Source organism: Perna viridis, chromosome 6, assembly GCF_037379345.1.
Source record: "Perna viridis isolate PV_CMFRI_1.1 ecotype Kerala chromosome 6, ASM3737934v1, whole genome shotgun sequence".
Taxonomy (NCBI): domain Eukaryota; kingdom Metazoa; phylum Mollusca; class Bivalvia; order Mytilida; family Mytilidae; genus Perna; species Perna viridis.
The window spans coordinates 16,088,028-16,105,367 of NC_142450.1; the positions used below are offsets into that span (position 1 = coordinate 16,088,028).

The 17,340-nt window shown below is 36.7% G+C and overlaps 1 protein-coding gene and 1 pseudogene across 1 annotated transcript; one reads left to right on the forward strand and one right to left on the reverse strand.

Moving 5' to 3' along the window:
- The first annotated feature begins 4,433 nt into the window (after positions 1-4,433).
- On the forward strand, positions 4,434-5,076 carry LOC148613847 (uncharacterized; annotated as a pseudogene).
- Positions 5,077-7,677: 2,601 nt separating this feature from the next.
- On the reverse strand, positions 7,678-13,190 carry LOC148613848 (uncharacterized). The gene is made up of 2 exons (XM_088586525.1): positions 12,647-13,190; positions 7,678-12,473 (listed from the first exon to the last, which is right to left on the reverse strand). Exons 1-2 carry the CDS (start codon positions 13,188-13,190, stop codon positions 7,678-7,680), a joined length of 5,340 nt encoding a protein of 1,779 aa, XP_088442651.1.
- Positions 13,191-17,340: the final 4,150 nt, after the last annotated feature.

The following is a 17,340-nucleotide window of genomic DNA, read 5'->3' on the forward strand; positions in this document are numbered from 1 at the left end:
TTAGTTTGGTATCGCTTACATTTTAAACAATAAGGTTAGTCAATTATTGAAATTTGGTTTTTTTTTTTGCACGCATATAATTAATTTTGTGGAATTGGGACTGAATATATACACTTGGAAATTAGTGTTTACCAAATTTAAATTTAACATAAAACTAGAATATCCATAAATACATTATTCAGAGTCCTTTTAAAAATTATCGTTGTTCACAATTTGGTACATTTATCTCTAGTTTTAAGAATGTTTTTCATGATAATTCCCCATGCAGCTCGGAGTGGCGATAATACACAATGCAAGGGAATGGGGGATGGGGCAATAGGGTATGGGGCAAGTTGGAAGTTTATCTCATACAGTGACTGTACATTAAATTCAGCCTACCTTAGATTAAAACTATACAAAAAGACGAACACAAAATACTGATTTGACCAATATTTTTCGTCTCTGTTTTGAAGAGTCATAGAACAAAAAAAAACAAAGTAATCATGATCATGATAGTAATGTGCCATACTGCTATTTATACAAGAATTCGATATAAATATAGATAATGTTAACAAGTACTATCTTTAAAAGAAAGATAGCCGACGCGGTGAAATTGTATTCTTTACTTAGAATATTCTACACTTCATTCAAGAAATAACACACGGCACGCAATTTCGGTACAGATAAGTTATCGGTATTGGCCAATCAGGTGACTTGCGTTTCCATGGAAGAACATCATTAACGTCAAAGGGTAAAAAGCGGAAATATACCGACTGCGTCGGAAAAAGGGAAAAAGAGAAAACTTTTTGGGATACGAAAGTCAAAGAATTGTCTAGATTGAAGACCATGATGCAAGCATACATAAATGTAATAAAAGAAACTAGACAGATTGTTTGGTAATGATTCCATAGTACATCCTAAGAACCTGTTCAGTAGTGAAAATCAAAGTTGCCTATCACAGATGCAAATGCAAATAGGGAAGATAAGCAGAATGAAGAAAGGGAGATGCAAAAGATAGGCAAGATATAAGTAGCGAACGAAATGACAAATCAAAACCCTGCAATGTAGCTAAATAAGTCTGTGAAATGTATTAATGACAATGACATGACAGATATGATTTCTGAATATAATACATTGATAACCAGAAAGCATAAAAAATAAAAAAATAAGTAATGTATAAATGAAATGTGGAATCATTAATGGTCGAATAGAAGTGATCAAGTTATTAATTGAAATAATGTTAGAGTAAAAGAGTATTCTATTCGAGGGGCCAAAATACTAGCGGAAATCAAAGGAATGTAATCCAGTGACAAGGAGCAGACATGGAAAACAGAAAAACACAACAAAGAGCATAAAGTAACTAAATAATACAAACAAAGTAACAAACGTAAAAGGGAAACTCGTACTGAACTAAAAAATGGGAGCATGGTCCAGGTGCACCGGGAGGGTAAGCGTCCTCTGCTGCTCATTAAAAGTCCAGTCCGGGGTAAACAAATGAGGAAAGAAAACTATGACATGTTAAATCATATTCCAGAAGTTTAATGTTAAGATGTGCGCGTGATAAAAAAAGAAGTTTGCATAGCAATGGGAAGCTCTTTCATTACATATTAGTTGTGATATGAAAACTTCATATGCAGGTGCTGTAGGGATGTAGCCACAGTCGAAAAAAAGTTGACAATTCTGATTGTGTGTTTACTGTTTTTCATTTAATCGTCAAAACACAGTTTTCTGCTGCTTACTATTAAATTGCAATGATTGAAACCAATCGCTCATGTCGCTATTTTTTTAACGCTATACCAATATATCAAAGAATTAACTTTCATAAGAATCCTGGAAAAAATCATTGGAAGATTAGAAGTAAAGATTGATTACTGGGTTGATGAATATCTCACCCTTTGACCTAAAGCCATAATAATATCTACTGCTGTTCCATTCGCTGTGGTGTTGAGGAATTGCTGTCGACGAAAACAGCATTTCAACAGTCCAAAATGCCTTTTCGACAACTACCCTGAAGAATGGTAACGATTATATTTGTTTGATTAAAATAATTGTTGCCTTGGTATGACATTAAAGCCAAGGCCTGAGAGGTAAGTAACAATTGTAAATAAATGATATATCATGTACACATGCAAAGTCCATTTTCCATCAGTCAGACAGCTATAAGATTCTCGCAACATGGAAACTCCAATGATGTCCAGTGAACTCATTTGTGAATGACATGTTTAGCGAACTAACTGCTTGTTATTGAATCGAACGATTTTTTTACGGTTGACGTATGACTGAGGGTGTTCTTGGAATGCGCTTGTTTTTATGTCAAAGGCTCCCATTATCCTCGGGAAACCATTTACCATCTGAAATTTATTTGTTTCCTATCTGAACGTATGTTGGCAAATTTATAAAATAATTAGGTAGAGTTTCTTGTAATAACTGAAATAATTTTATTTCTGCTTTCCATTACCTTAGATTCAGAAATACGAAATTCTATTAATTGTATCAAGCCTGCCAACAAACCACAATTTCAAAACCAACTGCTTTTCTACAGGTAATGTCTCCTTATCTCTGCAATGAGTTTTAAGCTCTTTTTACGAATGACGTTTAATATTTGAGTGGAAGGGCCATCTCCACATAATTTAAAATTCTTTCACTGCTTATTGGTTTCATACAAAAACAGAACACACTCATTGATATGCAATACATCAAAAAGAATATAGAAAGCAGGGTGTCATAATGTGCCAACATATGTTTTATAAACTGTTTAGCTAACATAGAATATAAGAACATTGATTTTGATCACTTGCATGTATCGTGTTCGAGTCCCGCGGAGGGAACGACAAAAAATTGCTTCGGAAATTTGACAGTTCTAACACCGATTGGAATTTTTCAGACCCTTCTAAAAGTTTACGTTATCTTCCCTGTATCAATTTGATCCGATGGAGCATTGTAGAGAATAGAGTCGTCACTTTCTTAGACGTTATATATATATATATATCTTGTAATTTTTGTAATTTACTCAAACCATGTAATGAAAGGATAATTTAGTGTAAAAAACATACGTAGCATCAGGAATGGCTGCTACCAGATGCCTTGGAAGAACATTTTCATAATTAAACCCAGAGTCACTTTGGAGTAACTTCAAAGCAGTAGCAACCAAACCCACTTTCATACCCTCAATATTGAAACCACTCAATTATCAATATTATTCGGAATGTACGGACCATTGCATATAACATAATAATCAAGCACGACATGAGTTAAGAAATAGTATGTTACTAATCTAAATCCAAATCATGGAAATTGAAGTGACCGATTATTCCTAATGCTAGTAGTTTGGATGATACTGCCATTTCTTTAAAATGTTCGGAGCTATTAGTAACTGCGAGAATTTGTCAAGTGGAAAATTCGTTTTGTATATCTGGTGTACGTTTAATCATTGCAGTGAAATTCCTTCTCCAGAAAGTTAGTATTATATAACATTAAACGAAGTTAAATATGCATGTGCACTTAATTGTCAGTTTGGATACATGCTGTACACATAGTGGGAACAGAGGTATACCTGTATCTGAAAACCTCAACCTTACATGTGTTAAGATATAGAATAATGGTTTCTTCTGAAGAGAGAATACATTGTACTCAATTTATTTGTAAGTTAATGCACTAATAAGGTGTGTAGTTATTGTTGAAATTAAAAATCTAAATCTTGGAATCATTGAGATTAAGATGAACATAATAAGAAATTACTTTCTATAAATTCCAAAAAAAAATTGTAATCATTAAAACATGCATCACCCAATTTTTATTGCAGTAGATAAGCACCATGTGTCTTGATTGAAAAAGAAGTGCAATCATGTCATTCTAAAATGGCCATGAGCACTAAAGACACGTCATCGAATATTTTTCAACCAGGTACAGTGTGCAATTTACTTATGCAATATTTTAATTGAATTACTATGGACAATACCATTTAAAAAAATATTTGTTTTTTCGATTAATGTAGCCAACAATACTACACAACAAAAAAACACATGCATATGTATAAAGTATATGTACAAACCTTTCTGTTTAATGTAAAATACATGTTATTGTAATTGAAACATACATGTACATTCAATGTACAAACAAGTTTCCAGCTTATGTAAAAATACAATGTACTACATTGTATTTTTTACATAAGCTGGAAACTTGTTTGGTTTTTATTGGAATATTATGGATGACAATTTAGTATTTCTTATTCCTCTGATTATATTTATTGATTTTTAGAACATTGCATAGAACATGACTACAGTTTTAATGCTGTTAAGGATTTTCCTGACATGTGTGATGCTGAAACACAGACTTGTCTGACAAAGGCCGACATCAATAAAGTGGAAGACCAGTAAAGAATCTTGAGGGTGGGTTGGAGGATTCCAAAAATAAAATACTGGTCAAGGAAGACAAGTGCAGCAAGGCAACAAGCAATGAGTTTCTCATATATTTACCACCTGGATCAATCTTATGAACAGCAGTTTTTTCCTTGCATAAAATGGCCAAAACGAGACAAAATAAAAAAGTACATGCCTCTATCTTTCAGAAACTACTGTCATTATAGACTGTACTGAATTATTTATTCAAACATCTGGATCACCAACAACACATATTATAACTTACAGTACCTACATACATCATAACACTTTTAAAGTTTTAGTGAGTATAACTCCGTCAGGTGCATTCAATTTCATTTCTGACCTGTAGGGAGGAAATACATCAGATAGGTTTATTACGGAAAATAGTGACTTTCTTGATATGGTTCGTCCAGGAGATGAAATTATGGCAGAGGTTTTACCGTAAGAGATCTTTTATTAGACAGGCGAGCAACACTAGTTCTTCCTCCTATTACTAGGAAATGTGAATGGGGTAAAGGTCGGCGTCTTACATCAGCAGAAGTAAAACTTACTAAAAATATTGCTTGTCATAGAATTCATGTAGAAAGGGCAATACAGAGATTGAAGAAATTTCGAATGTTATCAGGTGTGTTGTTGGATTGAAAATATAAACCACTGGCCAATCAAATGGTAACAGTAGCTGTTTTTTTGCAACCTTGACAAACCACTTGTGAAGTAATGCTACATCTAAACTTTTGTATTTGTATGCTTTTTCAGGTTTTTATCATTATTATTTGAACATTGTTAGAGTTAAACTTTTTCAGCAATTGTCCAGCGAAAAGAGAAAGTCGGTACAGTGCTTACATGTTCCATTATCCCTAAGAAAGACTAAAAAACAATAAAATTATAATTTATGTCCATATATAAAATATCCTAAAAATGTATACATACTTTTACATGTACACGTATGTATCAATAAAATAAGTGGATCTGAAGGGGCAATAAGGCCACTGTCATGGAAGTATTTTTAATACATTTTTATGTAATACTCAACAGTTTAGCTAATTGATTCCTCAAGTGAATTTATTTTTTAGCAATGTACTATATAATATAGTTTTCTTGAAAAAAAAATTGGGGCTCCTGATTTTGCCCTTTTAAGTCTGCCACCGTATAGACTAAGAAATTATGCAAGGCCTGCCTATATTGAACTGGCAGTTTTTGTTATGTTTGAGAAAAAGGGACTAGAAACTGGTCTATGATGATTTCATTCCTTTTTGGTGGTTCTTTCCATTGTGTCACCGGGTATTTTGTGGCATTAAGAAAAATGTCGTTCCATATAAATTTTTTTTATTCTGAAAATACAATTAATCAACTTTGTAATATAAAATTACAATAGCGAGATTAACATTTCTCGTATTGAACTATTAAATAATTCCGAACATTTATTATATTTATAATTAACTAACCTGAAAATACAGGGAACTGTGGCAAAACAGTCCACTCTGTGCCACGTATGCCCGTACAATGTAATGACTACAGGTGTGACAGGCAGTTAGTAAACAGGTGATATTTTTCATGCAAGAGTGCATTCAAATTAAGGTGCGTTTGACTTTTAAGTTTGGTCCGTCAGTTAATATGAACTGATGATGTAATGAATGATTAATGAATTAAATGACTTGGATAAAATGTATATCATATTTTATCTAAATCAATAGTTTTAATTAAATAAAACCAAAAATACGGAAAGCTAAATGGACCTTCCCATGACATGGTCCCCCACAGGACAAAATGCGTCCCCGAATTTCTGTACATATAATACAAAAACATCAAATTAAAGAAATAATTAAACAAACATTAAACATATGTATGAATAGTATGTGGCAAATGCCTCGATACTATTATAAAATAACAACACAAGTTATACATATTAATTGGAAACTCTATTTTCATTGTCCAATGTGACCTTCTGCATTTGTGACGCCCATTTCTCGCCAAGACCCTGTGATGGATGTAACCCATCTACAAGATGTGAATATTTATATCTGATTATATCAGAACATCTCTGATGCACATAGCTGTGTAAGAACGGAGTACATAACTCATTTTGCGAGTTAAACTCGGTAATGAATCTATTTAGAGTTAAAAGAATAAAATTTAATCGGTCCTGCATGGCATTATACTGGGACTCGTGCGCAAGAAATGTTGTTCTGCGTGCTAACAACCGGTGATGATTCTATTTCTCTAAATTCATAGTTGTTATAATAGCAAAAACTAAATAGCATCGCATACGTCGCAACTGTTCATATACGGTTTCCTTCGAGTTCTTATACGTATCAATAATAGAATTCACACTAATATTCATAGTTAAATAGATTCCTGATATAAAGGATATTCCTTTGAACGTAACGTACAAATATCTGGTATGCTACGTACAAAATACACGAATCTAGTCCTTTCAATCGAACGTAAGTCTCTTTTAGCCATGTCCAATAATTTCAATATCTTCCGATCGGGCCTCACAATTACTCCAGAACAACTTAAACCTTCTAAATATCTCCCCCTACTGGAACAATAGACATACGAATTCATGATCTGAAGATAAAAACGAAATAAAACTTGGAGCAGAGTGATTGCGCAGTGGAAGCGATTTCACGATTGTTTGTTCAACCATGCAATTGGGAAGCTAGACGACGAGCACTATAACTTTTGTCTACGACCATGATTTCGATTAAAAACGATCTTTCTAATCCTACGTTTATTTACATAATATATACATTCACATATTTGAATACAATGTTTACCGATCGAACTCTGATTTCTAACTGACCATAATTATGTGCCGAATCTGAACAAATAAACCCAATTAACCTAAATGTAACTCCCCAAATTACCAATTTGAACTTTTACCTTCTCATTGTCTGTCTGATACAGATCATTAAATATGTTAAACAGCTGACCGCTATCAAAATAATTAATTAGTTCCAAGTACTGGATGACCAGACAAACAACGACTATCTTATCTTAACTAGATCAAGGTTACAATTCGATTTCTATGTAAAATTATCAATGAAAATTAAAAGTGAAAAGAAATAAAACTAGCTAAAAAAACGTTATCTAAAAACATATGAAAATTGAAGTCAAAAAACATAATTGTCTTCTAAACATTCTCCCCTTCTTGATTGAGCATAGCCAATCAACAACAACAAAAAAAATAAAAAAAATAAAACGAAATAAATGAAAATATTCGATAGTCTATAATTCATAACTATAGCGATAGTCCATATAAACGGAGAAAATTAAAGTCACTGCTTCTTGATAGTTATTGCACGTTAAATTTAAGTCAATTAACTTCCAACGGGCACAGTTTGGTAATTGGTCGTACTAAAACAGTTTGTCCAAGTCTAATTTTGGCGACTCGAACATGATTGTCCTTTCCTGAGTACACCTCGATGATTCTGCCTAACGGCCAATGTCCTCGTGGAAGATTGGGATTCATTACAAGCACAATGTCATTGGGTTTCAAGTCCTTTTCAGTTTCAGTCCATTTATGTCTTCTATTTAGTCCTGGTAGCCACTCTTTAATCCATCTTTGCCAGAAATGTCTAACTAATTCCTGGATTCGACGCCATCGTTTACGTGGGTTAAAGTCAGTTGTATCAACGGTCTCTGGTGCAAACGCTCCTCCGATTTGTCCATGTAGGAAATGGTTAGGCGTTAACGGTAAGTCATCTCTGGAATCTGCCGACTGGTATGTAAGCGGACGCGAATTAATGACTGCTTCGGCACCAATAAATGCAGTTAACAACTCTTCGTCAGTAATGTCCGCATTTCCTAAAATGGAATAAATTGCTTTCTTTGCGGCTTTCATCATCGTTTCATGTACGCCTCCATAGTGAGGCGCGAGAGGAGGATTGAAATGCCACTTCACACCTCTATTCGACGTATTGTCACATATTTTGTCTTTATCTAATAGTGAAACTAGTTCCTGTAATTCCTTGTTTGCACCGATAAAGTTTGTTCCATTGTCCGAAACAACTTCTTGTGGCATTCCACGTCTACTGGCCATTTTATAAAACGCATTAAGAAAAGAGTCAGTATCTAGTCCAAAAGCAACTTCCAAGTGCACGGCTCTCGATGCCAAGCACGTAAATAAACACAAGTATCTCTTTTCACGTCTCTTTCCTCGACCCTGCACTGTTATAAATGGACCACCATAGTCCACTGCGATACGCGCAAATGCATGTAATGGCGTTCTGAAACGAATGTCCGGTAAAGGAGCCATTACTTGCTCTGCTGTTTTCGCCTTTCTCTTACGACACGTATAACACTCATTTTCACACTCGCGTATTTCCTCTCTGGCGGATATAATCCAATATTTAGATGACATCATGGATAATGATTGATTTGTCCCGCACACATGTCTACCTTTGTCGTGGTAGTATTTCACGATTAGTCTTGTCACGCGATTTTTCCTCGGAAGTATTATAGGATACCTAGTGTCATACGGCAAGAAATCTGCATGTTCAAGACGCCCGTCACATCTAAGTAGTCCATATTCATCGATTTTCGGTTTTAAACTTAGAAGTTTACTGCCCGACGGTAACTGTTTTTCTTTCATAATTGAATTATAATCCTCTAGAAATTCACACCTCTGCGCGTCGCGCACGATTTGAGTCTCTGCCTCTTCGATTTCATCTACACTAAGTCCACCTTTTCTACGCAAGTCACGCGTAAGTTTACAATTTTCAACGAATCTGTTAACCCATGAACAAACACGAACGAGTCTCAACCAGCTCGAATAATGTTCTGGATTTAAACGCCAATCCTTCTCCGATACAGACACAATTTTCATTGTAAATATTTCACTGTCCTTGGCAGTCTCTAATTTAGCACCCGATTTAGCGCTTTTAACTTCTTTTTCGCACGATAGTCCTTTGTTAATACGACATTCAGGCCAGTCACATTCTTGTTTTGATAGAAAGTCTGGACCTTCCCACCATATAATGTCCGATTTCAGCTGAATAACAGTCCTGCCTCTCGATACCAGATCCGCGGGGTTTTCTTTCGTTGGTACGTAGCGCCACTGTGTTGGACTCGAAGCCCTGTGTATCTCTCCAATGCGGTTCGCGACAAACGGCTTGAAGTCTCTGCTTCGACCACGTATCCACCATAAAACATCCATAGAATCTGACCAAAACACAAGTTGTTCCGTCGGTATTCTAAGCGGCTCCGCAATGGAAAGTGCAAGTTTTAATCCTAAAACAGCAGCCATCAACTCTAATCTCGGAATACTAACTGCAATAATTGGTGCAACTTTCGATTTCGATGCAATAATCCTTGTCGAAATTAATCCACTCTTATACTCGATTCTCATATACGAAACGGCACCATATCCTTCTTCAGACGAATCAACGAATGTATGAATATTAGTATGAATAATTTCCTCATTTTGATCCACAACTTGTAAACACCTTTGAACTTTGATTTGATTCAAATCATTTAGCTCTTTAAACCAAGATTTTGCTTTACATATTAAATTTTCATCTAGTAAATTATCCCAATTATATCCAGTTAACCACATTTCTTGAAGCAACATTTTAGCTCTCACTATATACGGCGAAATAAATCCAAGAGGATCGAATAACATAGCCACTTTTCTCAAGAAATTTCGCTTTGTGTACACAAAGTCCTCGCCTGGAGGATTTGCTTTGAATGTGAATAAATCTACATTCGCTTTCCACATAATTCCCAAGGTTTTCACAGTAGGCAAACTACCATCATCAAGATTAACTTCGGACGCGCGATCTTCCTTCGGAATAAAATCTAACACTGCCTCTGAATTTGATAACCATTTGCGTGCGTACATTCCAGCTTTCCACCATAAATCAGACAATTGATTATACAATAATATTCCCTCATGTTCATTCATTACTGAATCCATGCTATCATCCATGTAAGTCGAATGAAGTACTGTTTCCGCAGCTCGCGGATGCGACGCTTTCATGCACTCGGCATGCTTCTGCACAACATATTGGGCCTGAAATGGCGAAGAATTAACTCCGAAGACAACACTATTGAATTCATATTCATCCGGTTCTCGATTTAATTCCATTGAGCGCCACAAAAACCTGTGAAACTGCCTATCAACCGGAGCTATATTTATCCTCAGATACATTTCAGCAATATCACAAACTAACGCAACTGGATTCTTTCTAAATCGCAATAGAACATCAAATAAATCCCTCTGTAATTTTGGACCTTGATGAATGACACTATTTAACGATGCATTTTCACACTTTGCAGACGCGTCGAATACGATCCTTGTCTTTGTAGTTTCCTTGTCTGGTCTTACAACTGGAAAGTGCGGTAAATACCATTTTCCCGATTTCGGCACCTCTTCTTCAGCTGGCACTTTACGGACGTAACCTTTGTCAAGATACTTTTCAATAGTTTTAACGTAATCGTTCTTCACAGTCGCATCCTTAATTAACCTCTTCTCAGTATTCTCAAGTCTGCGATAAGCCATATTATAATTGTCCGGTAAATTAGCAGGGTCACTCTTCCAAGGCAAGGCTACTTCATAGCGACCATCTTTGAAACACATTGATTGTTCAACGATTTTGACAGCTTGTTTATCTTCGGCACTTAACATCTCATTCTTATCGATAGGTTTGACGTGTTCAATGTCCCAGAATTTCTTTAACAATAAATCGTATTCATTTGATTCATTGATACTTCCGACGAAGTATGTGTAATTGTAATGTGTCAGATTGTCATCAGTGTCTGGATTCCCAATACACGTCCATCCAAGGGGAGTTAATCTTGCTATCGGCTCGCCTGGTTTACCACGAATATCCTTGTACGAATAATGTAAATCGGCATAATCCAAACCAATTAACATATCAACTTTAGGCTTCGAACCTATGTCCGGAAACTGTATGCCTTTCAAATGTTCCCACTTAGAACTGTGCTGTCGCCAATCTATGGGTTTCATATTCCCGGTCACCTTGTTTGTCGTGAAAGCTACGATTCGATTTCTTGTTCTGCCATTCACACTTTCAATTTCGAACTCAACTGGCATTGTTTCAAACGATTCACATTCATCATTTAAAACATTTACTGTCATAGTTTGTAACTGTCCATGGAGACCTAACTCTGCGGCTACATCCGAATTAATATAAGTCTTTGTACTAGCATCATCGAGTAGTGCGTTCACTTTCAACTTTCGATTACCAGTTCTGACAATTACTGGTACAGTTCTTAAAATTACATTATTTACCTTTTCTCGGTCTTTAGCGATCATCGTTCTGTTTTGACGCTCCCCTTCAGTGTTCGGCTCTGTAACACTTTTGAATATTTCTGAATGTCTGTGCACATTGTTACTGTCCACTCGCCTGCGTTGATTAAAATTGTTAATCCTTTCATAATGTAACATTCTATTATGAAGCTCCCTACAACCATCGATTCCACACGTTCTACTTCTTGGACACCTTTGTCCGAGGTGATTATCTCCTAAACAACGATAGCAAAGTTTATGCTCCTTTGCAACATTCCACCTTTTTTGCAAATCCATTCTTTTGAACATTTCGCAGTTCCACACACCATGCGGCTCATTACATTCTTTACATAGTCGTCTACGAGCATTTCTATCTGTGTTTTCAGTGTTACTGACGAAAGTTCTGTTTGTACCCGGTCTCGGACGCCTGACGTCATTGTTGTTCAAGTTGTCTAATCCTCGGACAGTTTCGCTCGCGATAGTTTGGAATTCCGCTTTCTGAATTATCCACTCCCTCAACGATTCGACTGATTCCGGTCTCCGTTTCTCGAATACCCATCTATGGTACTGCGCAAGCATAGACTCGGGTAACTTTTGCTGTAATTTATTGTATAACGATCCATTACCAAGTTCTTCACTACGACCGGCATCCCTTAGATTCACAACAGTTACGTCAATTAAATCTGCGAATTTGTCAATGTCTCTTGAATTTCCCACTCGAATTGGTTTGAAAGTTTCTAACTCTTCTATATAACGTGCGATCTGTCGTCGTTTACCTCCATATTTACGCTCCAATCTGTCTTTTGCAGCCACGTACGCTGATTCCGAATATCCAAGATTTTCAACCACTTTTAATGCTTCTCCCGATAAGTATTGTCTTAACTGTCTTAACTATATTCAGGTGTAGCCGGCGCTTTGTCCACACACGACATGAAGGCGGCCCTCCATGCTTCATAACTTCGTTTGTCACCCGAAAATATTGGAATCGCAATTCGTTTCAAGTGCTTCCACATGTCATTTCCGATTTCGATACGATTGTCACTTTGAACTTCAACTGGTATGTCACGATTAATCCGATCTGCTAATTGTCCAATGTCATCTTTAATTTCACGTCTATCGCCACTATCGTCGGTAACTGGAACATCTTGTCTATCTATTTCTTCTCTATAGTTCGATGAACGCGATGAAACACTAGAACCGTCTTTTGTACTTATCAAAAAGTTTTGACATTCATTTATCGCTTCAGAAAATTCTGATTCCATTTGTTCTAGTTCATTAGCTGTTTTCCGTACATTTAATATTTCGTTTCTCTTCTTATATTCGTCATATAATAATTCCATAATGTTCATAGCATTTTCTTCTGCATCTGTAAGTTTTTGTCTTATTTCTTTGATGATATCACGATCTGGAATTTCGTCCGGTTCATCGATTAATTGGAGAAGGTTATGTCTCAATTTTGTGAAGGCCGATTTAGCTTTTGCCTTGTCCTTTTTAATATCCTCGATTTTTTCATTTTGTTGTTCGATCATTGTCTCTTCCATTTTTTCGTTTCTAAGATCTAACTCCCAATTGCTCATTTTCGATTAACGATCACTAAATGTCAATATTAATTCCGATTATGAATTATAATTTCGATACGATTTCGATAAGTCCGTTTTGTCCATATTAACCACGCTCTGCTACCAGAAAATGGAGCAGAGTGATTGCGCAGTGGAAGCGATTTCACGATTGTTTGTTCAACCATGCAATTGGGAAGCTAGACGACGAGCACTATAACTTTTGTCTACGACCATGATTTCGATTAAAAACGATCTTTCTAATCCTACGTTTATTTACATAATATATACATTCACATATTTGAATACAATGTTTACCGATCGAACTCTGATTTCTAACTGACCATAATTATGTGCCGAATCTGAACAAATAAACCCAATTAACCTAAATGTAACTCCCCAAATTACCAATTTGAACTTTTACCTTCTCATTGTCTGTCTGATACAGATCATTAAATATGTTAAACAGCTGACCGCTATCAATATAATTAATTAGTTCCAAGTACTGGATGACCAGACAAACAACGACTATCTTATCTTAACTAGATCAAGGTTACAATTCGATTTCTATGTAAAATTATCAATGAAAATTAAAAGTGAAAAGAAATAAAACTAGCTAAAAAAACGTTATCTAAAAACATATGAAAATTGAAGTCAAAAAACATAATTGTCTTCTAAACAAAACTAAACAAGAAAGTAAAACTGGAATAAATGACTGGTGTCAAACTGATCTAGTTGTGGCAATGACCGCGCAACAGTCAATTCGACTTAACTTAATAAATATCAATAATAAATAAAATCTCCAAATCTATCCGGAGGATTAACATTCCTTCTACTTCTGTGGACTAACTGATCAGAACTGTTAGAAACTGAATGACTTCTATCCTCAACTACAGATTGATCCGTATTATCATGAACATCCTCACCATGAAAAGTAGAATTTGAGAGAGCAAGGAACGGTTGTCTATCTATTGAATTAGGTGATACATTGTAAAGTGGCGAATCGTGAGATTCAACCGTAACGCGGGGATCAGAGCTCGGAACGGTGTCCGTTACTTGAGACGGCGTAAATTCGGGCGCGGAAGGATTCAATTCCCTCGCAACCGTAACTCGTCGTACAGTGTTCCTATATGGTACGAAACACTCAACGTCCTCTGAAGTATCAGATATAGAATCTTCTACCTCCTCCTTAGAATGAGTAATAGGATCGGACGTACACGTAACGTCAGCACGATCTTCTGACGAAGTTATCTCTGGTGTGGACTTACATGCATCAGCGGATGAAACTTTGCTTGTTAACTTCTCATAGAGTGGTAACGAACCGATCGGAAGCAATATGTTCCGGTGGACAGTTTTCATATCGCCTTGTCCATACTCACATTTCACGACATATACAGGTATATTGACATCGGGCTGAAATTTCACAATATATTGGATACGATTCCATTTGTTTGCGAGTTTGTGCATTCCTCTCAAACCTACGTTCTTAAGCAGAACTCTATCGCCGGGTTTAAGTACAGAGCTACGAACTCTGAAGTCGTATCCAGCATTGTGTCGTTTACCCGCCTTTTCTGCTTCCTTCTCGGCCGTTTTGTAAGCAAACCGGAGACGTCGCTCTAATCTCTGAACATACGAATCGCGAGATTTATCGCTCAAAGAATCAGTCTGAGTACCGAAAAACGCATCAATAGCAAGTCGCGTATCCCAACCTAAAAGTAGAAAATGTGGACTTTATCCCGTACTCGCATGGCGCGTCGCGTTATAAGCATGTACAAGAGGTGAAACAAAGCTCTTCCAATCTGATTTGTGGTCATCATTTAGTGTACCAAGCATACAAAGAAGCGTTTGGTTAAATCTCTCGCACTGTCCATTACCCTGAGGATTATATAGGGTCATGCGAGATTTCTTAATTCCTGCTAGGTTACAGAGCTCCTTAATGAATTTGGATTCAAAGTTCCGCCCTTGATCACTATGCAATCGAGCTGGAAAAGAATAACGTTGAATAAAATTCTCCCATAACACCCTCGCTGTCGTATGCGCGGACTGATTTTTGGTTGGAATTGCGTGCGCGAGACGCGTAAAATGGTCAGTAATTACTAGTATATTCTCGTAACCTCCCTTACATCTCTCTCGCCATTCAAATCACAAAACCTGTACAATACACCATTTTTAGTGACAATTTATTCCACTCATTCAAAATTCTACGAACCTCTTTCGATTTCCTCGCTAAAACACTTTTTGACGGTTTTCGACCAGACAAAAATATATCAATAATGTTCAAATCCGCATGTTGCTCATCAGACCAGATAACATCACCTATAGTATGATCTAAAGGTGAAAAAGTATCTTAACTCTCAGCATCCTTAGCCACAAATATAGATTCAACACTCGGATTATCTGAAACTACAGCAGATGTACACACGGCCTTAACAACATGACAATCAACTGAATGATATATTCGGGACAGAATATCGGCGTCGACGTTAGTTTACCCGCTTCTGTGAGTAATAGTGAAGTCATAGTCGGCTAATGAAGCAACCCACCTTTGTGCAGTCGCGTCTAATTTTGCTTTATCCAACACATAAGTAAGAGGATTATTATCAGTTTTAACTTCAAAACGACTGCCAAACAAATAATCATGGAACTTGTCCGTTACAGCCCATTTTAAAGCCAAAAACTCTCTCTTATGTGCAGGGTAAAGTTTTTCCGCACCGCGTAAACCACGATTCGCGTAAGCTATAACTCGGTCTATGCCGTTTTGCCGCTGATATTAAATAGCCCCCAACGAATCTGAACTCGCATCCGTATGAACTTCGAACGGAAGCTATAATCTGCATAAGCTAGAATAGGAGGAGAGATAAGTTTCTCAATAAGGGTATATCTAGCCTGCTGCTCAATATATGTCCAACGCCAAGGAGTTTTAGCCTTCGGTTTCGTTTTCTTACCAACTGATTTGTTCGTAGGGTGTCCTACAAGGAGATCATTTACAGGTTTTGCTATTTTACCGCAATCCTTAACAAAGTTGCGATAATATGAAGTAAACCCTAAAAACTTCCTTATATCTTTCACATTTTTTATCTCTGGCGAATCTCTAACAACCCTAATCTCGTCATCGGGCAAAATACCGCCCTCAGAGACCACAAATCCCAAGTACTTAATTTCAGTCTTGAAAAAATCGCACTTGCTTCCTTTCAACTTAAGACCATTATCCTTTAACCGACTGAATACGGAATCGAGGCGTTTTAAATGTTCGTCAGAAGTTTTCGAATATATAATTATATCGTCGAGAAATACCCAACATTCTCGTAAATGCATCTCGCCCATGCACTTTTCCATAAGTCTCTGGAAGCAAGCAACGGTGTTCGTTAGACCAAATGGGAGTCGATTGCATTCATAGAACCCGAGCGGACTCACCGAAAAAGCGGTCTTGAATTGATCGGACTCCTTAATTCCGCATTGCCAGTACGCCGATCGGAGGTCAATTTTGGAGAAATACTTAGACCCAGCTAAGAAATCGATCGTTTCGTCGACTCGTGGTGTCGGATAGGCGTCTTTAACCATTCGGGAATTCAACTTCCGGTAATCGATGCAGAAACGAAGTGAATTATCCTTTTTACGAACAAGCACGATATTGCTCGAAAATGGGCTATTCGATTCACGAATCGCACCTGCTTCTAGCACCTCCTTTAAGTGTTCACGGACTTTGTTTGACATAGCCGGAGAAATTCGTCTATATGGCTCTTTGAGGGAAGTTTCGTCACTCAACTTAATCTCATGTTCCACCAACGTAGTGAAACCTAAGTCGGTCGGTTCCGTAGAAAAAATATTGACTTCTACTTACCTATAAGATCGTAAAATTACGTTTTGACATCGTCTGATAGATCCGCGTCTACCTTAAAACCTATAGCATCAAAATACTCTCGAGCGTCTTGTTTAGATATATCAGCGCTGCCGACTGACTCGGTCTCGTTATCTGCGTTGAAAGGATCGGCGTGTCGAAATACTTTACCTTCACTTGCACTACAAAGAATTGATTTGGGCTTAACCTTAATGACCTTTGCTGTCATGTTACAAACTCGTACCGGAATTCAACATTTACCCTCTTTCTTCAACTCAACAACCCGAGGACAAACCATAAGGCTATCAGAAAACTGACTATCGATACCCTCTG